The following is a 17,488-nucleotide window of genomic DNA, read 5'->3' as shown; positions in this document are numbered from 1 at the left end:
CCTTTCCCAACCTGTCCCATGCATCTTGCACCCTGATGGAGCACTTGTTGGCATGTTCTAAGCAATCTGTCTTGAGAGTAATAGGCAGAAAGAGTATTACAGAGCCCACATGCCCTTCAGCGTAATGACTGCCAAAGAATGGAGGTATGTTGTATTGGGACGTTTCACCTGGATACCTGGATCTGAAACGGCTGCCTGCCCCCTGTACCTTTCCTTGGATTCTCCCCTCTCTTAGACGCCACCCTTCCTTTCTGGGGTGTTGCTTTGCTGAAGTAATGTCGGTAGAGGTGCGCCTCCCCCATCCCTGCCTTCAGTGTACAGCGTGCCTGCATTTGCACACTCATGACTGTCATCCGTGCCTTGAGTGTACAGCGTGCCTGCATTTGCACACTCATGACTGTCATCCGTGCCTTGAGTGTACAGCGTGCCTGCATTTGCACACTCATGACTGTCATCCGTGCCTTGAGTGTACAGCGTGCCTGCATTTGCACACTCATGACTGTCATCCGTGCCTTGAGTGTACAGCGTGCCTGCATTTGCACACTCATGACTGTCATCCGTGCCTTGAGTGTACAGCGTGCCTGCATTTGCACACTCATGACTGTCATCCGTGCCTTGAGTGTACAGCGTGCCTGCATTTGCACACTCATGACTGTCATCCGTGCCTTGAGTGTAGAGCATGCCTGCATTTGCACACTCATGACTGTGAGGTGGAACGCCGCTGCCTCTTAATCATACCTCATCTCCCCGCCGGCTTCCATTCAGGCCCGCGCTGGCCTCAGCCCTGGTGCTGGCTGGAGCCTCAGGGCTGGCCAAGGGTGCCCCCGGGCACCTGACCTAGGGAGGGGCCTGCTGCGCCTGTGTTGCTTTGCTCACCACAGTTGTGTTCTGGTGTTGGAGCTGATCACCAGGCTGCGTGCACTGTGAGCCTGTTTTCCACAAGGCCAGCGTGCCCAGGTGAGGTTGGATTACTCACAGGAGAGTGTGGTGGCGATCACAGCAGACAGCTGGTGAGTGGAGATGGTGGTTTGCAAAAAGAGACCTTTACATAGCACCGTGAACTCAGGTCACGTTTCACCGCACAAGAGCAAGCAGCACGTGACAGTTTCTGGATGGGAGCTTCAGTTGCAGTGGCAAACTTGAGCCTGCCCCTTGGTGGTCACAGGGCCCAGAGAGCTTTGTGTCTGTGCTGGTAATTGTTTGCTGGCGCTTTTGTTGCCAAACAGTGAAGAGAGACTTCTTGATTAAATATGAAAAATGCATTAAATATTTCACTGACAAATTTGAATTATTAAATATATATTTATAATTAATAATCTGTAAACCCATTTAAATAGATAAGTATTAAATATTTTTGGAATATTACAGCTACTCCTTACTGAGGATCTGTTGTGACCTCTTTGATGCTTTACCTTTTAAAAATGTTTTTTTCAGTGATTTATACATGCACTTAGTTTAAAGTCAAGTAATTCTCTGAAACCTGCTATTAGGAAAAAACACAGTAGAGACGACCACTTTTAATTTTTCCCTCTGGTTCTTTTTTTGTTCATTTTTATGGTACATAGTACATATATGTTTATGGGGTACACAAACTGTCTTGATACAGGCATACAAGGTGTAGTAATCGTATCAGAGTAACTGGGGGCGTCCGTCCCCTCCAGCAGCCGTGACTTCTGAGTGCTGGTTCTTAAGAAGTGCTTTCTGACGTGGATAGTTGTTAGTGTGGTGTCCTGTGGGGCTGAGGGGGCCACCTTGTTGGACGATTCTGTTTGGCTGTCTTGCTCCTCCGTTGGTTTTTTGTAGGTATTTGCCTGTGTGTCTCTAAATAAAGTGCTCCCTTTTTTTCTTAATTTGAAGTGATATCAATGTGGATTCCCACAGAGAAAGAGGGGCTGGGGGTGTTTTCCTCCCCTGGCCCCTTTCCTGCATGAATGCCTAGGCCCGTCGTCCCCATGGCTGAGTTCCACCATGCTTTCGCTGAGATCCGTGTTCAGGGTAACACGACGAGGCGAGTGCTGTTCACAGCAGAGCCACACTGTATGCTATGGCTGTTCTTACCCATAACGTTTTATTTCTGAGAATTAGTAATTCTCATTTCTTTAGTTTTCTGTGTACTTTTTGCAGGTTGCAGATCTAATCCTTTGCATATTTCTAAGGGTCTCTTTGACATTCAAACATGTTATTTTTTTGTCTTCTCTTCCTGATTAACACTCTTGGAGCCTGTGCCGTACTTTAAACTCCCTTGGTTGTGAGCCAGGCTGGCCGCACAGCTGCTGCCTCTGAGCCGCCTTGCGTTGTCACCTGGGACACTCCCCCTGACTGTGTAGCTCTCCTCTGCCTCTTTCTCTCAGTTTTTTTGCTGGTTAATCCCCGTTTTGGAGAAGTACCTTTTTAACTCCTTGAGAAAGGGGTACATGGGAGGTAAATTTTTGAGATTTGTATATCTGTAGATGTCTGTTTTATTAATCAGTTTTTTGTCTTTAGTTTTCATAAGTTTAATTATGGTATGAGTTGGTTTGAATTTCTTTAAGTTTATACTATTTGGGGTTCACACAAATTCCTGGATTGGTATATTTATGTCTTTTGCCAAATTTGGGGTATTCTGAGCCCCATTTCTTACCTTCCTTTTCAGCTCTGTCCTCTTAGACTCAGCTTCTGAGACTGATACCAGTCTTTGAAGTTCTGTTATTTCCCACAAGTACCTGGGAGTGAGTGTTGCTGGATGGGGGGCTGATGATGGGCCTGCTAGTGGTAGAGCGGGGGCTGTATGTTAAGAAGTGTGGGTGGTCTCAGGCCTTCCCTATGGCTGGGTGGAGGGCAGGGAGAAGCCGGTGTGGGCAGATGGAATCGCCTGCTGCCACCTGGTGGGGTAGAGGCCTGGACTCTCTGCTGATGTCACTGGTGCTCCCTGGAGCTTCGGACATTTGGTGCAGTCCGTGGGGACACTGTGTTGCAGGTGGGCTGGGCTCGCCTCCTGTCCGTGGTAGGGAAGTGGAGTGGGCCAGGGCTGAGGTCTGCCAGGCGGTCCTTTTCTTGCTCCTGTGCTGTGCCCTTTGGTAGTTCTGCATCTCCAGCCTCTCCGGAGCTCTGTCCAGGGCAGATGGAAATCAAAGAGGCCCCAGCCCCTCTGCCTTCCTCTTTCTACCTTTCAGAAATCTGAAAATATGTACAATTTTTGAGAAAAATGCAAATTAAAATATGAGGTACTATTTCTTGTCAGTTTGGCAAAAATAGAAATGTTTGGTAATATTGAGTGTTGGTGGAAGTTTGAAATAAGAACTTTTAGATACTGTTGGTGGGGATGTTGCTTGGTGTAGTTTGTAGAAACCTTTTGGAGGACAATTTAAAAAGATATATTAAAAAGTTAACTGTAATACGTCTTCTGACAAGAAATTAATGTATAGGCTTGTTTACAGGTATATTCAAAGGTAGACATACAAATATTTTTAATGCAGCCTTGTCTACACAAGGAAAGCATTGTATATGGTATATGGAAATATACTGGAAATAAATAATCTGAAAATCCACTAATGGAGAGTGGGTTCCGTAATGAATGCTATAGTCATATAGCATAACATGAAGTGTTAGGTAAGCACCAGTAAGTACTGCCAGAGAAATGACCATGTTGTCTTAACTTTTGTGACTTGTGGAGAAGTATGTGCAGTGTGACTCTGTCTCCGTGTACACAGATGTGTCTGATTATGTAGGTGTCACCGTGGCAGACCAGGACCTTTGAATGCTATGAAGAAGGTGTTCTCTGGGGGTTGGAGTGGTGCTAGTGGTGGTCATGGTGCACTGGAAGGGAGGAAACTGAAATTTCTCTAAATGTTTTTTTGCTGTTGGGCAGTTATGCTACCTTTGTGCTAGTAAAGTATAATCTGTTTTATAATGAAGTAGACGGTTCTTGGTATAATTTGTCTCCCACTCTTCCCCTTTTAGGACATGACCGATAATAGCAACAATCAACTGGTTGTAAGAGCAAAGTTTAACTTCCAGCAGACCAATGAGGACGAGCTTTCCTTCTCAAAAGGAGACGTCATCCATGTCACCCGTGTGGAAGAGGGAGGCTGGTGGGAGGGCACACTCAACGGCCGGACTGGCTGGTTCCCCAGCAACTACGTGCGCGAGGTCAAGGCCAGCGGTAAGTGGCCGAGCCAGTCCTGTGTGTGGCTTTTCTTTGCCGTGAGCGGAAAGAAGTAAATGTACTTGACACAGCGTTTACTCTCCAGCTGGACCTGTGCAAATGACCTGGTCTTAGGATACGGTTTTTTGTTAGATGTGATGGATTTTCACCTCAGCCCCACATTGGGGCCCTGGCGTCAAGGGCTCTGTAGTTACCAGGCAGCATTTCCTTTCGTCCTGGCATTTTTCAGATGCGAAGAGAAACATCTCAAATCTTTAATCGTTGCAGTTTTACTGTAATAGAATTGATCCTTTTTTTGTGTGTGTGAGGGGGGAGGTGGCTAGTGTCAGGACTTGGAGTTGGTGATCCGCAGGCTGGATTTAATTTTTGTGACTATGGGTGCTTTTGGCAGTGGTGTGCAGTGAAGTAATTTCTGTCATTTTCTTCGTATTAGTGATAGTATTTTACAAATGCATTGCTTCCTTATGTTTTGTAGTTGTTCACATTGTTTCACCGACTTTCCAATGTTCGGCTTGTGTTCTTGTGAAAGAATAGTGATCCTTGGCACATGGCTGTGGCTGCCGGGCTGTCGTGCCTGTTGTGGAAGCGTGTGGGTGGGTGGCGGAGGCGGGGGCTGGGATTGGTCAAGGGGACATCATGTATGTAACTTGCATCCTGCCCTGTAGTTGAAAAACACCGTTGTATACAGTTCCTCTGATTCTGCTGGGGAAAGAGTGACTTAAGAGAATAGCTGATACACAGGGAGGTGTGGAAAGAACGTGATGTAAAATTATAGCTCTGCTCTAGGGCTTGGGTGACTGAGCCTCAGAGCCACAGGTGTTTCAGATGGAAAATGAGGATGATAGTTCTCCCTTGTGTGGTCTTGTGGGGTTGAATTGTTAAGGTTTGTACTGTGTATGGAGTCTGGCAGAGTAGGAGCTAAGGGAATGTTAATGGCTGCTATTGTTTTTCTAAGTAGCAAGAAAAAAAGATTTATAAATGGGAATATGACAATTTTGATGTAAAAATATTTTTTCAGTGACCTCAGAAAATAAGTGTTTTTTAATAAGGCAGCTGGTAGCCCTTGTTTGTAAACTTCTCTGGTGGAATTTTTAGGAACACATGCCTATTCTTTTTCTATTGTATGTATACATACACACATATATAAAGCAGTTTGTCATTTTTAAATGTACTGTTCAGTAGCACTAAGTATATTCGCATTTTTATAACCATCACCATGGTTTATCTCCAGAACTTTTTTCTTCTCAAACTGAATTCTCTTCCCATTAAACAGTCCCCTTTCCCCTCCCCAGCCCCTGCTCTCTACCATTCTGCTTTCTGTCTCTGAATTTGATTACCGTTGGTGCCTCATGTAAGTGCAATCATTTTGTCTTTTGACTGGCTTATTTCACTCAGCATAAAGTGCTCAAGGGTTTTCCATGCTGTAGCATATGGCAGAGTTACCTTCCTTTTTAAGGCTGAATATTTCATTGTATGTATGTACAACATTATGTGTTGATGGGAACTTGGGTTACCTTCACCTCTCGGCTATTGTGAATAATGCTGCTACGAGCATGGTTGTGTAAGTATTTGAGTCCTTGCTTGTCAGTTCTTTTCTGTATATATCCAGAAATGGAATTGCTGGGTCAGATGGTAATTCTGTGATGAAGTCTTGAGGAACTGCCATGTGGTTTTCTCCAGTGGCTGTACCACATCACGTTCCCACCAGCAGTGCACAAGGGTTCTGCTGCTTCTGTGTTCTCGCCAACTTGTTTTGTGTGTGTGTGTGTGTGTTTTTAAGTAATAGCCATGCTGTTGGATGTGAAGTTGCTACTGTTTTTCGTAGTTGTTAATAATTTAAAAGGCAGTATTTCTTATTGTAATAAATCGACTTGGGCAGAATTTTTTTCTGGCTGCTTGTTACGTTCCAGTTAGTGTATAAAGTACTTTCCATTTGCAACTCGGTTCTCCCCATAACCCTTGAAGACAAGTGTTGTTGCTGGGCTAGGAAGCAGGTAGGTTACAAGTACATGACATCCTTTAAAAAATCTGTGCATGTGTAGATCCCACTGAGCGTGGCACTGGCACCAGGCTGAGGGGTGGAAATGGCAACTTGACAGACATCACTGTTAGGAAATGCAGTTTTGTCTGTGACTCAGTTGGATGGCGCTGGCCTGAATGAGCCTGCCTGGAGACCTAGGGCTAGGGCAGGCCCAGTCCATGCTATGAGGCCATCTCCTAGCCCGGCCCTGCCAGTTGGGGAGATCTTTCTTTTGGGGACGAATGAGAGCAGCCCTGGGCCAAGAGGCCTGAGATGGTGCCAGTGGACTTGCCAGGAGGACACTTGAGCCAGGGCAGAGGAAGGAGGACCTCATTGCTCACCTTTGCCAAGGAGAGTTGAGGTTGCAGAGCTGCTGAGTGGACGCACCTTTGGAGTAGGGACAGACGCTTGTTCCAGCTGGTCTGTCTTTAATTCTTAAGAGAACTCCTCCTCAAGTGTGAATCCTGGACTGACTGAACCACAATAAGAGTGCAGGTGAGTGGGTTTTCACTTTTCATATATTTTTCCTTGTGAATTTTTAGAAGTAACCCAGCGTAAGGAAATTACACTGAAAAGAGTGAGGTTTGTGGATCTCAAAATCTTCTCCAGTGGGAAGTGGTTTTCAGACACATTTGAATGTCATCAGTGTCATCTGCTGTGGGAATTGGTCTTGCAGTGTGCTGTCGCCTCTGATAGCCCACGGGAGGGCGCCGTGAGCCCCTCTGTGCTGTCGCCTCTGATAGCCCACGGGAGGGCGCCGTGAGCCCCTCTGTGCTGTCGCCTCTGATAGCCCACGGGAGGGCGCCGTGAGCCCCTCTGTGCTGTCGCCTCTGATAGCCCACGGGAGGGCGCCGTGAGCCCCTCTGTGCTGTCGCCTCTGATAGCCCACAGGAAGGTGTCGTGAGCTCCCTCTTTGGAGTGGATTGTGGGTCGTTGAGCTGGCAGCAGCAGAGGATGCTCTCCAAGGACCAGCAGGGCGTGTTTAGAAACACGGCTCTTGTGAGGAACAGTGCTCTCACTTTGTTCTACCCGAAGCCCCCACTCATGTCTTATGTGTGTCTGAGCATGTGTGCATGTCTAGTTTAAACGTGTGTGTGTGTACATGGTGTGTTGCCATCAAGGAGCTCTTTGCAGGGGCCACACTGAATCCATAGGTGTATTAGGGTCTTCAGAGGGACAGAACTAATAGGGGAGATATATATATATATATATATATATATCTCAAGGGGCGTTTATTATATATATTATATATAAAACATGTATATATAATAAACATGTATCTATAATATATATAGGAGTTTATGAACTTACATGATCACAAGGTCCCACAATAGGGATGTATAAATACGTACATGTGTATATATATGTATATATGTATACTATATGTATATACACATGTGTATATGTATATGTATACTATACACATACACACATTTCTGTGTATACTATATGTATCTGTATACTATATATACACACGTATGTATACTAGATGTACACACATGTATCTATGCATATTATATGTATATACACACATACGCATATGTATGTATACTATGTGTATATACACATGTATATATGTATACTAAATGTATACACACACATGTAAGTATATATATACACACACACACACACACAAGGTCCCACAATAGGCCATCTACAGGCTGAGGAGCAAGGAGAGCCAGTTCGAGTCTCAAAACTGAAGAAGTTGGAGGCCGACGTTTGAGGGTAGGAAGCATCCAGCACGGGAGAAAGATGTAGGTTGGGAGGGTAGGTCAGTCTCACCTTTTCACATTTTTCTGCCTGCTTTATATTTGCTGGAAGCTGATTAGGTGGTGCCCACCAGCTTAAGGGTGGGTCTGCCTTTCCCAGCCCACTGACTCAAATGTGAATCTCCTCTGGCAACACCCTTGCAGACACACCCAGGATCAATACTTTGTGTCCTTCAATCCGATCAAGTTGGCACTCAGTATTAACCATTACAATAGGTTTTGTGCCAAACTGAAACCTGAGTAGCTTTGGAAAATTTCCCTTTTTTTCCTGTTTATTTTTTTAAATTCAAGAAATACCATTTTTGAGCATATTAGTGATTAATAAGCTAAACTTTTTCTGATGGTTGAACCAAGGGAATAACCTTCTGTCCCTGTTGATCTCTGATTACCTGAGCATATTGTATGGAAAGTCATGCTAGTTTTATTTTAGTTTGTTTATTTTTAATTTTATTTTGCTATTTTATTTTGAGATGGAGTTTCACTCTTGTTGCCCAGGCTGGCGTGCAGTGGCTCTCACTGCAACCTTGCCTCCTGGGTTCAAGCGATTCTGCCTCAGCCTCCCGAGTAGCTGGGATTGCACTACCATGCCTGGCTAACTTTTGTAGTTTTAGTAGAGATGGGGTTTTACCATGTTGGCAGGCTGGTCTCGAACTTCTGACCTCAGGTGATCCATCCGCTTCAGCCTCTCAAAGTGCTGGGATTACAGGCGTGAGTCACCATGCCCAGCCTAGTCTGATTTTAAACGGGGGCATTTGAGGCAAGTGTGAAACCACATTTTTTACCATGTCACTCTAGAGCAGTTAAGAATAAAACTCTAGGATCACAATTACATTTCAGTACAGCAGACTTCCCTCTCATCTCTGGCTTTGCTTTATGTGGTTACAATTACCTGTGGTCAACCCTGGTTTGAAATAGGTGAGAACAATACAGTAAGATACCTTGAAAGAGAGATCACATTCACATAACTTTAGTTATAGTATATTGTTATAATTGTTCTGTTTCATTATTAGTTGTTGTTAATCTATTATTGTACCTAATTTCCAGATTAAACACACATAGGCATGTATAGATAGGAAAACATAGTATATATAGGGTTGGTATATATACGGAGAGACAGCTGCAGTTTCAGACATCCAGTGGGCAGTCTTGAAGGTACCCCCGTGGATAAGGGCGGGCGGCTGTATTTCATGTTTTCCAGTAGTTGATGAGGCTTTCTGATTTTGGAATTAGGTTTCCTTTTTTGAAGAGTGTGTTTAATGTATTTTGATTTATAGTTAATTAGCGCTTGATTTTTCTGAAAACAAAATTGTGCCAGGTTCCAAACTTAGAGACTTACTTCTCTGACCTTCATGTTAGGATCATTTCTTTATTCATGAAAACACTGACTTCCTTTAAATTGAGGGTTTCTCTTCTGCATTATATTTTAATTTTGATGTACAAATATTTTTACTGAGTAAACAGGAACTGAAGTTTTTCTCTAAATGACATTTTATTAGGCTGTTTATCTCCAGGTAAGTTGACCAGATGGTCCAATTCATCTCTCCTGCTTCCTGGGGAAGTGTAAATAGCCATTGGTGGTTTGCCCTCTTGTGGTCGGAGATGGAATTGTTCTTGTCAAGATTCGCCTTTGTAACCCGTGGTGTAGGATTTCTTGTTTGAATAGTCCCTCTTTGGAGACAGATATTTTCCGGGATTCTGTAATAAGGATCTTTCTAATGCTTGTATCAAAAGCATCGTATATTATTCCTGAATATGTACAGTCTTATGGAAGGTAAATAATTGTTACTTAGCATTTATTTTCTGTGCACGTTTTTTGGTTAGGTAAAGCCTATGGATTTCTACAGCATTTTTTTTGTTTTGTTTTTGAGATGGAGTCTTGCTCTGTTGCCCAGGCTGGAGTGCAGTGGCATGATCTCAGCTCACTGCAACCTCCTCCTGGGTTCAAGGGCTTCTCCTGCCCCAGCCTCCCGAGTAGCTGGGATTACAGGCGCCTGCCACCACACCCGTCTAATTTTTGTATTTTTAGTAGAGACATGGTTTCGCCATGTTGGCCAGGCTGACCTCGAACACCTGACCTTGTCATCTGCCCGCCTCAGCCTCCCCAAGTGCTGGGATTATAGGCATGAGCCACTGCGCCCAGCCTCTACAGCATTTTTTACAGGCTGATAGGTATTTGTGTTTTTCACCCATCCACCCTCACTCTTACTCTCTTGCTTCAGAATTTCCTAAATTGAAGGGAGAAGGTCAGGGGAGAGGCAGCGAGATCCATTCTGGAAGTGAGTGGTGATGGTGGTTGCTGTGATTAAGTAGAAGTGGAGGCCTTGAGCCGCATGTGGCCACTGTGGCCTGGCGCACACGGTTAGCAGCTGTGAGAACACACCTTGTGCTCTATGTGCCTCCAAGACCCGTTTTCTGTGTGTACATGTGGACTCAGGCTTTTTTAGATGATTATTTCTAATGTGCTGACTTCAGTAATTCTCCTGTTTCTGGACAGCTTATTATCTGTTGTACAGTAAAGACATTTCTTTTGAATGCTGTTTTGGTGGCTGGTTAGCTTGAGGTGATAGGGCTAACAATCTGTGTTTGGCAGTGATGTGAGAACTTAAATGGGACTGTCATTTGCTGATCCACAGATCTTTAACGACTGCTCACATTGCCACTTTTTAAGTTGGTCACTTTTAAATATTTTTTACTTACTTTTGACATAAAGCAACATAACATGCAGCTGAATTTTGGATGTTGTTATTTATTTAGCTGTGGAGGAACAGTGTTGGAGTATAATCTGTGCAGGGAAAAGGACAGAAGCACCACAGAACCTTGCTTTCCTTCATGCCACTGGGTGTGAGCTTGTGCTGTAGTCCTTCCTCCTCTCCAGTGAGGACTGGGTTTGGACGGGACACATGAGGCTGCATTACAGGATGGCCCTCTCAGCACTGTTGTTTCTCGATGTAATTGTTTTTAAACAAGAGAGAACACAAATTAGAAGATGTGGGCCCCCTGAGGCAGATGTAGGGAGCGTATTACAGCATTATATACAAAGGGGTCTTGGAATAGATGGTTTGAAAATGTTTCTGGCGTGTGAAAGTGAATATTCTCCTAGATTGGTATACCAAGCCTGTCCTCACTCACTCACACGTGGCTGTCTCCCATCGTCGGTGATGATTACACATCTTCCATTTCAGGGCACATCCCATAGATCAACTGACTTAGAGTAATTTGGGGTCAGGTTGTTAGTCTTCCAGTATTAGAGCTTCTCTTTTAAAAAAAAGTTTTATTTGCATTTATGGTTAAGTAATTGTGTTACCTACATGCCACATGCTTGTGGCATGTGATAGCCAGTGGATGGAAGAGCTTATGTGGGGAAGAGCGAAGGCCTCCCACTCCCGCAGGCCTGATCCAGGGAGAGCCATTACTCACCTGCTCTCCTCCTCTGTGTAGCTGCCTTACGACTCTTCACAGTAAGCAGAGACTTCTCTGCTTTGATTTATAGGGTGTATGTCACTTTATTGCACTTTGCTTGTTTTTTTTTCTCTCTCACAAATGGAAAGCTTGTGGCAACCCTGTATTGGGCAGCACTGTCGGTGCCATTTTTCCAGCACCGTGTGCCCGCTTCTTGTCCCTTGCTGCATTGGGGTAAGTCTTGCACGATTTCACGCCTTTTCATTATTGTATCCATTATGATCTGTGATGGGTGATCTTTGGTGTTACTGTTGTAATTGTTTTGGGGTGCCATGAACCATGCCCATATAACATGGCGGACTTAATCGATCAATGTTGTGTATGTTCTGACTGCCCTACTGACCAGGAATTCCCCATCTTTTTCTTTCCTTAGGCCACTCATGCCCTGAGACACAAAAATACTGAAATTAAACCAATTTGTAACCTTACTATGACCTCTTAAGTGTTCAAGTGAAAGGAAGAGTTGCATGTCTCTCAACTTTAAATAAAAAGCTAGAAGTGATTAACCTTAGTGAGCAAGGCAACGTATAAAGCTGAGACAGGCTGAAAGCTAGGCCTGTTGCGCCAGTCAGTCAAGTTGTGAATACAAAGGAAAAGCTCTTGAAGGAAATTACAAGTGCTACTCCAGTGAACACATGAATGATAAGCAATGAAACCAGCTTATTGGTGATATGGAGAAAGTCTGAGTGGTCTGGATAGAGGATCAAACCAGCCACAACATTTCCTTAAGACAAAGCCTAATCTCTTCAATTCTATGAAGACTGAGAGGTGAGGAAGCTGCAGAAGAAGAGTTTGAAGCTAATGGAGGTTGGTGCATGAGGTTGAAGGAAAGAAGCTGTCTCCAGAACACAAAAGTGCAGGGTGAAGCAGCACGTGCTGATAGAGAAGCTGCAGCAAGTCATCCAGAAGACCTAGCTGAGATCATCAGTGAAGGTGACCACACTAACAGGCTGACTCTGGTCTGGGGCGAATGTAGCTGGTGACTGAGTTGAAGCCAATTCTCATTTACCATTCTGAAAATCCAGTACCCTTAAGAATTATGCTCAACCCACTCTGCCTCTCTGCACTGTGAGTTAGAACAGCAAAGCCTGGATGATGGCACGTCTGCTTGTATCATGCTTTGCTGAATATTTTAAGCCCACTGTAGTGACCTCCCACTCAGAAAAAAAAGATTCCTCTGAGTATGTTACTGCTCATTGACAGTGTACCTAATCACCCACGAGCTCTGAGGGAGATGTACAAAGAAATTAATGTTGTTTTCATGCTGCTGACACAGCATCCATTCTACAGCTCATGGGTCAAGGATTAATTCAGATTTTCGAGTCTTAGCATTTAAGGAATACATTTTGTAAGGCCATAAATAGTGATTCCTCTAATGGATCTAGGCAAAGTAATTTGAAAACCTTCTGGAAAGGATATACCCCTTTATATACTGTTAAGAGCATTTGTGATTTATGGGAGGAGATTAAAATACCATCATTAACAGGAGTTTGGAAGATGTTGATTCTAACCCTCATGGATGACCTTAGGGCTTCAGGACTTCAATGGAGGAAGGAACTTACCTATGTGGTGGGAACAGCAAGAGAACTAGAATTGGAAGTGGAGCCTGGAGATGTGACTGAACTGCTGCACTCTCATGAGAAAACTTGAACGGATGAAGAGTTGCTCCTTATGGCTGAGCAAAGAAAGTGGTTTCTTGAAATAGAATCTACCCTTGCTGAACTGCTGTGAACATTGTTAAAATAACAAAAGATTTAGACTGTTGCATAAAGTTAGTTGATAAAGTAATAGCAGGGTCTGAGAGGATTGACTCTTAATTTTGTAAGAAGTTGTATGTTTGTAAAATGCTATCAAACAGCATCTCACGCTCCAGAGAAATCTTTCATGAAGAATCGGTTGATATGGCACACTTCATTGTTGTCTTGTTTCAAGAAGTGTCCATAGTCACCGCAACCTTCCACAGCCACGGATCAGTCAGCAGCCATCCATGTCGACCAAGACCCTCTACCAGCAAAGAGATTACAGCTTGCTGAAGGCTCAGATGATTGTTAGCATTTTTTTAAGAAACATGTATTTTTTAACTAAGGAATGTACTTTTTTTACACAGTGCAATTGCAAACTTAATCAACTACAGCATAGTGTAAACATAGTGTTTGTATGCGGTAGGAAACAAATTTGTGTGACTCACTGTATTGCCATGATCTGAAACCAAGCCCTCAGCAACTTCAGGGTCTGCCTGTGTACCCTGTTTGACTTACCTTCTTCCTCCTACTTTCTTCTACTTTTGTTCTTTGTGATTAATTTGTTCTTCTGTTGGTGTGCTAACTGAGATGCTTTAGTGTTATTTGTATTTCGGTGACATTTGGCAGATACCTCCTGATGCCCCATTTTGTTCCGTGAAGATTCACCTTGACCCTTTGCTTTATCCTCCCACATTCTGCCTTTACTCAGCTGTATCTTTCTGTTGCATTGTCAGGGTTGTTCACAATTAACACCAGTTACACTTGGCTCTAAAGCCGCAACCAGCATCCATTCCACAAATACTTACATTGGTGACCACTGTTGTGGAAACTGAGAGACACAGCAGTGGGAAAACCAAGAGTGTCTTCCCAGAAGTTACGAAGTGCACCTGAGGTGTCCTGCACAGCACATGAGGTAAGGGTGAAGGTCTGTGCTCTCTGCTCTCCGCTGGCATCCGAAAAAGAGGAGGGGGCTCTTACAGGATGAAAGAGACTCAGAGGCACAACAGCCAGATGTGCTGTGCAGACTTGATTTGGTTCCTGATTCAAATAAGCTGACTTCAGAAAGCCATTGTTTTGACAGACAGGAAGATCTGAATATAGACTAGGCATTAGATACTATTTAAAAATTATTAATGTCGTCAGGTGTGATAATGGTCTGAGGTTAGGGTTTTGAGTTTAAAGAAGAAAACCTCCCTTTACTAATACTGAAGTTTTGGTAGGTGGAGATGACCTCATCTCTGAGACTTGCTGATGGTGCTGCTAGCAGAGAACAAGGCGGAAGTGGATGAGGCAAGCTCAATGCTGAGGACTGCTAACGTTAAGAGTGTACATGGTTATTCTCTGTATGTTTATGTATATTTTTAAGTTTCTATCTTAAAGTTTGGGAAAAAGTAATGGCACAATTATAACGTTTTCAGACAGAGATCGGGAGTATTAGCAGATTATCCCTTGAACAACTAGGAGGACGTCACCTGACAGGAGGGCGCGTGTGGTTCAGGAAACCGGCAGGCAGACACTGCTGAGCACAGGCAGATGCGCACAGCCAGTGACTCTGTGAACTCTGAGTGTATGAGTAACAGCCAACAAACCACGCACAGCGCCCCAGCGCCGAAGGTCGGAAGAGGACGTGGGAGTTCTGAGTTTTCGGGGCCATGTCTGCTCTGGTGGTTGAAGCCAGTGGTGATGATTATCTCTGGATTTTGCTGGGTCAGCGACACATCACAAATGAAAGCGTAACCACTGAAACAGAGGGAAACGACTGGGTGGCTTTCAGTCAAGTGGAAGAGGCAAGTGAGGACTAACAGAAGTGTGTTTTCAAAAGAGGCAGAAATTCCCAGCCCTGTGATGGTGGAGCTGCCTCAGGGTGGGGGAGGGCATCGCACCTGGCTCTCCGGACCTGGCCCTCGCCCAGTTGTGCAGCGTTCCCGTGTGTCTTGGTGGACTCTGGTTTTGCTCGGGGCTGGCTGTACTTTCTCAGCCCAAGGCATCCAGAGCTCTTCAGTTCTGGAAAGGATCTTCTCGAGGACTGCTTCCTGCTCACTCCCTGATTTTTCTCCGGATTATCTTACTAGATGTCTTATTTTGCCCCCAGTTTTAATCTACTTTGCCTATTTGTTTGTTTCACTGTGCTGTGTTGTAGTCCATTCCTCTGCTTGTCAGTTCATTAATTCCCTCCTCACGGCGATACTAACCTGTTTGTGGAGATTTCCATTTTAGTGACCATATTTATTTCTAGAAGTTTTGCTGCCGCTTCAGATGCTTTAAATCCTCATAGCGCCTTTTTTATTCCTTGGGTTTGGTCCCAATTGCATCTCTCTCCTGTCATTTTAAACAACAGATGACATTAGGTCTTGATTTTCCTGTTATTTCTACTCTGGGGAACCTGGTCCCTTTATATGCCACATCTGCTCACACCCTCCTGGCAGCTCAGTACCTTCTGTGGCTGATACTGTTTAATGGTGGGTTCATTCCTGATGGTGGGTTCCTGTGTACCCTGGGTGGTAGAAATATTTCTACAGAGAGGAATAACATTTGCTTCTTAGGGGTTCCCAGAGACTTTTTTGTCCCAGGCAGGTCCTGGTAGTCCCGCAGGAGGAGAGCGTAGGTTGCTCAGCAGGTGCGGGCTCAGGTTTCAGGTTCCTCTAGGCTGTGCTCCCATCTCTGAGCAGCCTGCATACTTCCTTGCTGTTTCTCTAGACCAGTGCACAGACGCTTCCAGACATCTTTGCGTCGGCTCTGCGGGTTACTGAGGGATCCAGTTTTATTTGCTTGGGTTGGAGCAGGTCTGTTTTCTTCCTGCATTGAGTGTAGCCCCAGCTGCTGGGGCCTGGAGGCAGGTCTGTCTCCCTCCCCTAGTGAGAGGGTTTCCTCTTCCCTTCTGGCACGTCGTCCCCTCCTTTTCTTTTACACATCTATATTTAAGTTTTCTTGTTTTCAGCATTTTTTGAGTCTATTGTAAGAAAGGGAAGACTTGCTGCCCCAATCAGCCCCTGGAAAGGTAGCACTAAGCTGCATTCTCTTGGTTCCCCACACCTCAAAACCAGTGAATTTTATTAATTTTTAGCTACCAGATGGGCCAAAAATGCTGCTTTTCTTAGGATAGTAGGGCGGTTAAGTATTTTCTAATCTGTTTCCTGGCTGTGTGCTTTTCTGTCTGTTATGAATGGCCATAATTTAGCCTCTCTCAGATTAATTTCAATGCTGTTTTTTGGTAGAAGCTACTAGCAGGCTTCCTAGGCTGCCCGGGAGTTACCTGTGCCCCTGCTGCCCCGTGCCCCTCCTGTTGATGGCACATTTCCTCTGGCGTGACCATCCCAGGAACCCGGACAGTGGTGGGGCGAGCAAAGAGCCTTGCATTGGAAGTCAGGAGTGGCCTGGCTAGGGTCTGGCAGCCAGGGGCTTCCTGTCTCCCCTGCAGGGTCTCCTGACAGACCCACCTTGGGCGTTTGTGGAAATTATGCTTCCTAATTGGAAGCAAGGATAGGTTGTGGGTGGCACACCTCAGCGGTGCCCCCTTGTTGAAAACGAACCACAGGATGTTTTGGGGAACTTGATCTTGAGACCTCTCATTCAGCAGCCAGCAGAATTGGGAGCTTTTTTTTTCTAAGGGAGAAAAGGCAACCTGTGTGGACTTAATCTGATTTGTCTGGGTTTCTTTTGCCTGTTTTTTTATTTTTATATAATGTTAGTAACCTGAAACTTTTTCTTTTGAAAACTTTTTTCCTTATAGTTCTTACAATAAATTAATTGAACTTTATTAACTGTGGTGTTGAGTTGTGAGGTATGTCTTAAGTTTAAAATAACAGAGCTGCCAAAATCATTCCTTTTAATATGATTTAAAGCAGATTCAGGGTCAGCGTTAGGAAGCTCGCTTCACCGGCACGCATGCTGACGCGTGGCTTATGATCGCAGGGGCTGTCATCTAGGTGTGGACGGTCTTCCCTGTAATGGTGTTTTCTCTCCTGCCTCCAAATTGCAGATTTCAAAGATGAAAAAGTGTTGTTTTTTTCTCAAATGAAAACATTTCGTAGTTCTTTCTTCTACAATTAAATTCTTAGCTGTAGAAAAGAGATTGAGTAGGAAAGTGTGCTAGCAGGAATAGATTGCTTTTCCTCCTTGTAGCTCTTACAGTGTAGAAGGGCTTTGTTTCCCGTGAAGTTTTGTTTTCCATCCTGTGGGCAGAGAGAATTCTTGCAACTTGGAGCAGCACCTTGTTTTGTTGTTTTCGACCACCCGGAAACAGTTAACAGCGAGGCATTGAGGGAAGATGTAGGAACTTCCGTGAGACACTGAAGGAAGATTGAGGTAAACGGCTCCTCAGGAGGAGGAGCCAAGGTTAAGGAGCATGAGGTTG

At 44.5% G+C, this 17,488-nt stretch overlaps 1 protein-coding gene across 23 annotated transcripts in view; it reads left to right on the top strand.

Moving 5' to 3' along the window:
* The window catches only part of ARHGEF7 (Rho guanine nucleotide exchange factor 7), a 181,657-nt gene that overhangs the window by 90,321 nt on the left and 73,848 nt on the right, over window positions 1-17,488 (top strand). For all 23 annotated transcript variants that reach the window (XR_004428955.1, XM_033177221.1, XM_033177224.1 and 20 more), the window contains one exon: window positions 3,940-4,141. Coding sequence is in view for 21 of the 23 variants with exons in the window: in XM_033177221.1 (XP_033033112.1) it covers window positions 3,940-4,141 (202 nt within the window). In the remaining 2 variants the exon portion in view is untranslated. The remainder of the gene's footprint in view (window positions 1-3,939; window positions 4,142-17,488) is intronic.

This window comes from Trachypithecus francoisi, unplaced genomic scaffold (assembly GCF_009764315.1).
Source record: "Trachypithecus francoisi isolate TF-2019V2 unplaced genomic scaffold, Tfra_2.0 Lachesis_group18, whole genome shotgun sequence".
NCBI classification, from domain to species: Eukaryota; Metazoa; Chordata; class Mammalia; order Primates; family Cercopithecidae; genus Trachypithecus; species Trachypithecus francoisi.
This window is presented reverse-complemented; position numbering and strand designations above follow the sequence as displayed.